This window comes from Crocodylus porosus, unplaced genomic scaffold (assembly GCF_001723895.1).
Source record: "Crocodylus porosus isolate Cpor-Errol unplaced genomic scaffold, CroPor_comp1, whole genome shotgun sequence".
NCBI classification, from domain to species: Eukaryota; Metazoa; Chordata; order Crocodylia; family Crocodylidae; genus Crocodylus; species Crocodylus porosus.
Genome location: NW_017728886.1, coordinates 419,010 through 427,487, shown reverse-complemented (window position 1 = coordinate 427,487; position 8,478 = coordinate 419,010). Strand labels below are relative to the sequence as shown.

The following is an 8,478-nucleotide window of genomic DNA, read 5'->3' as shown; positions in this document are numbered from 1 at the left end:
GGCCGCCCCCCCGCCCAGCCACAGCCCCTGGGGCACCTGCCTCGCTACCGCCCCCTCGGGTCAGGGCTCAGCTGCCCCCCAGCACCCACCAGTTCTGGCAGGGCCCGTGCACCGTCTCTCCGGGCTGCACGTATTCCCAGGGGGCAGGGCCGGCCCAGCCTGGCAAGGTCCGGTCTTCGGGGGTCCCTGTGGGTGCGGACACGGGAGACGTCATCCCAGTGCCCCTTCCTCCGCCGGCCCCCATAGCTGCTGCACCCCAGGCACGGGGCGAAGTGCAAGCCGGACCTCTGCTTGCAACCCAACAGCGTCTCGCCGCGCCGTCCCCCCTACCCCACTTGTCTCAGGTTGGGGTCTTGGACCCCGGTGCTCCCTTCCTGCCAGGCCAGGGCTGGCGCAGGACCCCCTAACCCTGCCTCCAGGATCATCGTCACAACGACGCAGAGCTGGCAGGGAGCTGCGGGGTCACGTCCAGTCCAAGCCCCGTCCAAACCAGCCCAGACAAAACTCGTGTCCGGCCTCGGAGCCGCGCAACAGTCACCCCAGGTATACCCCCGCCCCTGCCCTGCCCCCCGGAAAGCAAAGGGGCCGCAGCCGCCAACATCCTGCTGCTGCAAAGCGGGGCTTGGATGCTTCAGAGACCCCGGGCCCAAGCCATGCCCCTGCTGCGGAGGAAAGGGAAACCCCCCAGTCTGGACCCCCGGGCCTCCGACCCCCTGCTGCCCCGGGCCCGGGGCCACTCACCCCCCGAGCCGCTCTGGTACTTGCAGCGGCACTGCCCCGGGCTCACGCAGGCCCCGTCCTGCAGCAGCCGCCCCTCGGGACAGCCGCAGGCGGGCTGGCACCGCGCGCTCTCCAGGCAGCCGGCGTCGGCTTGCAGGTCCTCGCAGGAGCGGGGACACGGCTTCCCGCAGGAGAAGGGCACTTGCCCCCCGCCGCAGCCTGAGGGAGGGCATGGGGGGTCAGCGCCCAGCGGGGCAGGTGGATGCGGGTACCCGCGGCGTGCTGCCGCAGGGCCCGCAGGGGCGATGCTTCATCGCAGCGTCCCACGGCCCCGGGCTGAGCCGGGAGACCGGCCCGGCTGTCGCTGGTGCCAGGGCAGAGACCGGGGCCTGGGATGGGGGAGCAGATCGGTCCCCGTGGGCCAGCCGACGTCTCACCTTCGCAGGCGGTGGCCCCGTCGTGGCACGGCCGGCTCTGCCAGGCCTCCCCGGGGCACAGCTTGCCCCCGAAGCGGGCAGGGGGGCTGCTGCAATCCCGGCCGCGCGTCGACTCCCCGCCGCAGGCGTCGCAGGGCGACCAGGGGCCCCAGGAGCTCCAGCCGCCATCCACTGCCAGCAGGACAAGGCGTGAGACCCAGAGCCGCCCCGGCCGCCCCTCCTTGCTCAGCTGGGGCCTCGGGGGGGGGCAGGGGGGGACACGGGTCTCCGCCCCATGCCCCGGGTACCCCCAGGGTCCCATGCAGCCAGGGCCCTGGGGAGGGGGGGCTGGCACCTGGGCAGAAGGTGGCAGAGGGGCAGTCCTGGCGCTGCAGCTGGACGCCGGCGTCCCCGTGGCGCTCCTGGTCCCCGGCGCAGTCGGAGCCGCCGTGCTGGGGCTGGGGGCAGGCGCAGGCACGGTACCGCGTCGTGGCCTCGCTGCCGCACGTCCTCGAGCAGGGGGTCCAGGGGGACCAGTCGCACCAGGCGCCGGGCACTGGGGGACGGAGAGCCGGGCAGGGGTTGGCATGGGCCACCCCAGGGACCCTCCGTCCCCCGCAGCCTATCCGTGGGGGGGCGCCGACTCCCCACACTCTCCCCTGGAGCCCCTCCAGGCCCCCTCCTGCCTCCAGGATCCCCCCAGCCCATCTCCCCACCACTTGCAGGGCACCTCATCCCCCGCCCCTGCGGTAGCGAGACCCTCCTGGCTCCTCACCTGGGCAGGGCAGGCTGGTGCAGAGCATCTTCCCCCCGGTGCAGGTGCTGGGGCGGGGAGGCGAGGGCAGTGAGGCCAGGGGTGCGGGCCCAGCCGCGGCATGGAGCCAGCACCCCTGGTTCTACGAGGCCGGCTGAGCTGCAGCCCGGGCGCGTCTCCAGAGCGCGACCCGGGGTTTGGGACAAGATCCAAAGCACCAGGTGGTCTCCAGGCTCCGCTACCCCTGCCCCAGCCCCTCACCAGTGATTGCAGCCATCGCCCCGGGGCATGGTCTGGCCGGGCTGGTGCCGGCGGCCGCTGAGCAGGTCCAGGCAGGTGCAGTCCCGCGGGTCGACGCAGGCCGTGCCGTTCTCGCTCAGCACCTGCCCGTGGGTGCAGTAGCAGCCGGGCTCGCAGCTCCAGACGCAGTGCTGGGCACACGGGGCACGGTCAGGAGGGGACCGGGCTCCCAGGCCGCAGCACCCCCGACGCGCTGGGGGATCACGGCGTCCAGAGCAGGGGAGGCAGCGGTGTGGGGTGCCACCCTGGGGCTCTTACCGAGATGTCGTCGCAGGAACGGGGGCAGGAGGGGCCGCAGCGGCTGTACACGGAGCCCTCCACAACTGCGCACTCCAGCGCTGCGGGTGCGGGGAGGCAGGGTGTGAGGGCGGGGCCCACGGCACCCCGGGGACTCCCACCCCACAGCCCTCTGCCGGGCTGGGGGTGACTCCTCCAGCCCATTTGCGAGGGTGGAAGAGCAGAGCATCCTTTTCTGGCACCCCCACCCTGGCCTGCTGGATGCCCCCATTGCAACCCCGCACCCCCCCAGCATCACCACCCGCCAGCCCAGCCCCACTCACCGGGGCAGTCGTGGGGGTGGCAGGCCTCCACCTGGGTGGGGGTCCCCTCGCAGTAGTCGCCCTGGCCCTGGGGCGGAGGGTTGTCGCAGCCGCGGGTCCGGGTCCTCAGGCCCCCGCCACAGCTCCGGGTGCACTCGCCCCAGGGGCTCCAGGCACCCCAGCCCCCAATCCCTGGCATAGGCACTGCCGTCAGCCCCCGCGCGCAGAGCGGGGGGTGCATGCCCCTGGTGGGGGGCCTCCCCCCGCCAACCCCAGCCATGCAGAGAGGACCCAGAGACCACCCCCCCAGCTCAGCCCGGGGCACTCACGGGAGCAGGGCTGGCGGTGGCAGGGCTGCACCTCGCTCTCGGGGCCCGGGCAGGGCAGCCCGGTGCCGGCAGGCGTGGGGTCCGTGCAGAAGCGGTACCGGTTCTGGAGGCCCAGCCCGCAGGAGGCCGAGCACTCGCTCCAGGGGGTCCACTCCGACCAGCTGCCGTTCGCTGGGGGGAAGCGGGGGCACCGCTGCAGGGAGGCTGGCAGCTCCCTGCACCCCAGGGACCAGAGAGGGTCTTCCCAGACCCGTCCCAGGCTGCAACGCTCCCCCGCAGGGAGAGCCCGGGGGTGGGGGCCTGGGTGCCTCTGGTCCCTGCCTGGGGGGGAGTGCTGGCGGGTCATGGGTGCTGAGTTTGGGGAGCAGAGCCGGGCTAGGGCCGTGGGGTGGTACGGGCTGCCTGGTGACCCAGGGCAGGCCAGGAGCAGGGTGGGCGCAAGTGGGACAGAGTCTTTGGGTCCCCACGAGCGAGGGGGCCCAGGCAGTGGGACCATCCGCTTCTGGGGGCACCAGATTGGGGGGCACCCACTTTCCCTGGGCTCCAAGATGCCCCGCTCTGCCTTACCGTGCCCGCAGGGCCCGCGGGAGCAGTTGGAGACGCGGCCGGACACGCAGGAGCTGGGGGAGGGACAGAGCAGGGGTCAGCCCTGGAGGACACGGGACAGGGGCGTGGGGAGCCGCGGGCAGGGCGCACTGACCAGCTCTCGCAGCCCCTGGTCACGGTGTCGCCGGGGCGGTACAGCACGCCGGCCTCAGTGCACGGGCACTCGGACGCCGGCACGCACGCGTTGTCCTGCGGGCACACGGCACGTTGGACATCCCAGCCCGCCACGCGTCTTCGCTGGGACCCCAGACCGGGCGGCGGGACCCCGCGGGGGCAGCAGGCGGGGCGGGGCCTCTCTTCCACCTGCTGCCCCCACGGCCACATCTGGCACAGCCCCTTACTCACCAGCAGGACGGCACCGGGGGGGCAGTAGCAGCCGGCGCGGCAAGTCCCGTTGGCCGGGAACGCCGCGCTCAGCTCCGCACACAAGGCCGGCACGTCGCCGCACTCCTGCCAGACCTTCCCGTCCGGGCAGACGCCGGGCGTCTCGCCTGGCGTGGGGTGAAAGCGGGGAGATGGGAGAGGGCACGAGCAAGCGTCTTGGGGGGGCTGGCAAGTGCCCCAAGCTGGCAAGGCCCTCGCGGTGCCGGCCGTGCATGGGACACTGGGGTCAGAGGCGAAAGGGGGGTGTCCTGGCTGCATTTCTCCGATGGCCAAGGAGGGGGCATGAGCCGGAGGAGATGGGCATGGAGCTGGGAGGAGGCTCCGGAGCTGGGTTTGGTGGAGCCAGGGGCTCAGACAGACAGACAGACAGACAGGGCCTCACCGGCACAGGGCTGGAGGTTGCAGGTGGCAAACTCGACCCGGTGGAGGGTGGCGCTGGCCCGCGTGCGGTTGTGGTAGCCGCCCCCGCAGGGCACCGAGCACTCGGACCAGGGGCCCCACTCCGCCCCCACACCTGCGCAGAATGGGCACCGCTCAGGCATGCCGGGACCAGGCAGGTCCCACCACGCCTCTCGGGGTCCGCACCCACCCCCCAGGACCCCCGACCCCACAGACCGCCTGTGCCCCCCGGCCGGAGCAGGGGGGTCTCCCTGGCAGCTGCGCTGGCTCACGCACCTTTGCAGGGCTGCAGGCTGCAGAAGGTGACCTCCACGCTGGGGCCCGGACACTCGCGGCCCCCAAAGGCGGCGGGCGGCTGGGAGGCAGCGCGGTACCGCCGCTGCGTGCCCACGTTGCAGCTACGGCTGCAGGAGCTCCACGCCGTCCAGCTGCTCCAACCGCAGTCCACTGCAAGGGGGCAATGGCATTAGGGACCCACCCCTGGGGATCCCTGGGGACCCTGAGGGACCAGACTGCACCACGTGGCAGCTGGGGCTGGCCTGGACCCAGCGCCCTGGCATTGCACCTTCCTGTCCCCACCCAGCCCTGAGCACCCGCCTTGGAGAGCGCCGTAGCCTGGCCAGGGCAGGGCCAGGGCTGGATGTTACCTGGACAAGGCTCCGTGCCGCACACCATCTCCCCAGAGATGCAGGTGCTGTGGAGGAGACAGAGCCGGTCAGCTGATCCCAGCAGCTGCAGAGGTCTGGGATCAGCCCCACGCTCCACAGCCATCAAAAAATGCCAACAACACATCAGGAATGAGGAAAGCGGGAATCGCGAACAAGACAGAAAGTCTCACGCTGCCCCTTTATCAACCCATGGCGTATTCGTGCCTCGAATCCAGCCCCAGCCAGGGTCCCCGGGCCACCGGCACCTACCAGTTGTTGCAGGCGTCGAGTGGGGCAGTGGTGCCAGGTGGGTAGAGCAGGCCCTGGTGGTGGCAGGGGCAGGCGGTGGGTGGCACGCAGGTGTCGTTGAGCAGCCGGAGCCCGGCAGGGCAGTAGCAGCCGTCGTAGCAATGCGCGGCACACTCCACACCGACGTCCTGGTCCAGGCAGAGCCGCGGGCAAGCGCCGCCGTGCTCTTGGCACTCCTCGGCCGTGCGGTACACCATGTTTTCCGGGCACAGCACTGTGGGCAGGGGGGGCGTGGGCACTTGCTGCATCATGCCCCAGAGGCCTGCCCCTCCCTTGGGCATCTCCCAGCCACGGGGGTGAACGTCCCCTCTGCCCAGCCCCATCCCCGTACCCTTGCAGGGCTGCGTGTTGCAGTCGCGGGTCTGGACCAGGGGCCCCGAGCACTCGGGCCCGCCGTAGGCCGGGTTCGAGCAGGTCCGGTTGCGGGTCTGGACGCCGGAGTCGCAGGCGGCTGAGCAGGCGGACCAGGCCGTCCACGGGGTCCAGACGCCCTCCACTGCCGGGGAGAGCCAGCAGCATGAGGGGTGAGAGGTTGGAAGGTCCCCAGCCTCCCCAGTGTTGGGGTGAAGGGGGCAGGATGGAGGCAGGACCCCCCAGCCAGGGTGGAGCACCACTACCCAGGAGCACGTCCCATCCTTGGGGCCACGCTGCCACGCCAGCGACCCCTCCCGTCCTCCCCTGGGTCTCGGTGCCTTCCTGCCCCCAGCGGCACTCACCAGGGCAGGGCGGCGTGTCACACGGCTCCTCCTGCACGGACGGCCCCTGGCAGCTGCCCCCTGCGCTGAGCTCCCCGGTGCCGTTGCAGTGGCGGAAGCGCTTCCGCACCCCGACTCGGTCCACGTCGTAGAAGCAGGTCTTGGAGCAGGGCGACCACGGGGTCCAGGCGCTCCAGGGCCCGGGCGGCTCTGGGAGCATCATGAGGGAGGGAGAGGGTCAGTGCTGGTGCCAGGGGACACAGCTGCACCACGCACGGAAGGGGGTGGGAGGCAGCAGGCCCCCTAGGACCGGCTGGGGTGGAGGGTGCTGGGGGCTGCACTGAAGCAGGGCCGCCTGGACTGCTGGGTCCCCCCCGGGTGCGCTATCGCCCCCACTGCTGACAGCTGACCCGGTGTCGCCACCCCCCGGCCGGCACGCAGCCCCCAGCAACACGTACGTACCAGCGGGGCAGGGCGTGTGGCACTCCCGCACCTCCTGGGCGTCCCCATCGCAGGGGGCCCCGCCGTTTGCTGCAGCGGGGTTGGAGGGCGACCTGTGGGGAGGAGGGGGTCAGTAGCACCCTCCTGCTGACCCTGTTCCCCTCCTCCACCCCGGTGGCAGTGGGACGTGGGGGCAGCTCCGAGCTCCCCCCGGCCAGCACGGCTCCATCTCTTCCCTAGGGCTCCCCGAGCCACGGAGAACCGTCACCTGATGTCCCGGGGGGGATGCTGGCTCTGCTCCCCACCCACCGCGAGAGTCCCCAGGGCCCGGAGCTGTGTCCCCCGGGCACACCTGAACCTCTCCTGCATGCCGACGCCACAGCTGCGGTCGCAGGGCGTCCAGGCCGACCAGGCCGACCAGCCGCAGGGCACGGGGCAGGGCACGGAGTCGCACGTGACCACGCCGTCCAGGCACACGCTGCAGAGGACACAGATGGGGTTAGGGGGAGAAGGGCAAGGGCAACCTGCGTCAGGGGTCAGAGCAGAGCGGGGCTTTGGCAGTGGCATGGGGCAGGTGGGGGCACGGGAACATGCCTGCCCCGGGCAGCACCAGCACAGGTATAGCTTTGTCTCACCCAGATAAGCAATAGCTCTGTGCACAGCCACCAGACACCCAGCAATAGCAACAGGTCATTGCCCAGACACCCATAGCCCCCAAACTCGCCCCACCTGAAGCCGGGAGACGAGGGCTGGCAGTGTCCTGCCACGGCCAGGGGGGCTCAGAGATGCTCCAGAGACCCCAGGCCGAGGCTGCGCCCCTTCCCACCAGCTGAACCTGCTCAGCCCCTCCAGTCTCTCCTCCTAGGACTTGCCTTCCAGGCTCTGGATCATATTTATCGCTGCTTCTGGACCCTCTCTCACTTCTCACCCCACTCCCTCCCTTCCAGGCTTGGGGGTGCCTGGCTCCTGCTAAGCCTGTGCCCAAGAGGCAAAGAGGTCTGCGAGATGCCGTATGGGCTGTGGGGTCAGCACAGCCGGGGGTGCCCCCCACCAGGGGGTCCTCCACCCTGGCCTGAGGGGGCTTTCAGGGCACTAGCAGTGCGGTGAGCATGCACACGGCAGGGCAGGGAGCGCCCAGTGACCACACCTCAGCCAGGCCACCCAGGGAGCGGGACTGGGCAGCCCTGTGCTGTGAGTGGGCAGGGGCGGGCAGTGCAGGCATGTGCAGTGTGCAGTGTGGCAGGGGGCATCGTGGCAGGAGACAATGTGCAGTAGGGCAGGGGACAGTGTCAGCAGGGTATAACGCACAGGGTGCCGTGTGGCCAGGTGCTCTGCAGATATGCTGCAGTGTGCAGTAGGGCAGGGGGCAGCGGGGCAAGGTGCAATGGGCAGCAGGGCTGAGTGCAGTGCCAACAGGTTGCAGTGTGCAGTAGGGCAATGTGCAGTGTGACTGGGGAACGGTGCCAGCAGGGTACAATGCACAGCATGCAGCGGAGCTGGGGGCATCACACACGGCGGGCAGTGTGCAGCAAGCAGCATGTGCAGTAGGGCCAGGTGCAGTGGGCAGGGGACAACGCGCAGGGTGCAGTGAGGCCAGGTGCAGTGGGCAGGAGCCGAGCCCTGTGGTGCCTCACCACTGGCTGCAGTTGTCACGCAGAAACATCTCCCCGGGACGGCGCGGCTCGGGGCCCACGTGGCAGTGGCACTGGCTGACATTCACGCAGCCGCCGTCCTGCAGGAAGAGCCCGGGGGGGCACCGGCAGCCTGCCGAGGCCCACGAGACACAGTGAGCACCCACCCGCCGGGCCTGGCGCAGCGGGGCGGGCTCCTGCAGGTGCAGGCACGGGAGAAACCCCGCAGACCCCAGGGCAGGGACAAGGGGGACTGGTGCCACGCAGGGCACCTCCAGCACAGCCTGTGCCCAGGGGGACACCCCCAC

The 8,478-nt window shown here is 71.2% G+C and overlaps 1 protein-coding gene across 1 annotated transcript in view; it reads right to left on the bottom strand.

Annotated features, from left to right (window-relative positions):
* SSPO (SCO-spondin) overlaps positions 1–8,478 on the bottom strand; it is a 53,983-nt gene that overhangs the window by 14,769 nt on the left and 30,736 nt on the right. The window contains exons 54-73 of the mRNA XM_019534412.1: positions 8,174–8,303; positions 6,892–7,017; positions 6,561–6,652; positions 6,120–6,308; positions 5,735–5,899; positions 5,365–5,617; positions 5,095–5,141; positions 4,724–4,894; positions 4,431–4,562; positions 4,010–4,155; positions 3,759–3,853; positions 3,626–3,678; positions 3,059–3,229; positions 2,449–2,528; positions 2,152–2,321; positions 1,912–1,958; positions 1,492–1,692; positions 1,158–1,328; positions 742–939; positions 90–186 (exon numbers count right to left, since the gene is read on the bottom strand). Coding sequence (XP_019389957.1) covers positions 90–186; positions 742–939; positions 1,158–1,328; positions 1,492–1,692; positions 1,912–1,958; positions 2,152–2,321; positions 2,449–2,528; positions 3,059–3,229; positions 3,626–3,678; positions 3,759–3,853; positions 4,010–4,155; positions 4,431–4,562; positions 4,724–4,894; positions 5,095–5,141; positions 5,365–5,617; positions 5,735–5,899; positions 6,120–6,308; positions 6,561–6,652; positions 6,892–7,017; positions 8,174–8,303 — 2,734 coding nt within the window. The remainder of the gene's footprint in view (positions 1–89; positions 187–741; positions 940–1,157; positions 1,329–1,491; positions 1,693–1,911; positions 1,959–2,151; positions 2,322–2,448; positions 2,529–3,058; positions 3,230–3,625; positions 3,679–3,758; positions 3,854–4,009; positions 4,156–4,430; positions 4,563–4,723; positions 4,895–5,094; positions 5,142–5,364; positions 5,618–5,734; positions 5,900–6,119; positions 6,309–6,560; positions 6,653–6,891; positions 7,018–8,173; positions 8,304–8,478) is intronic.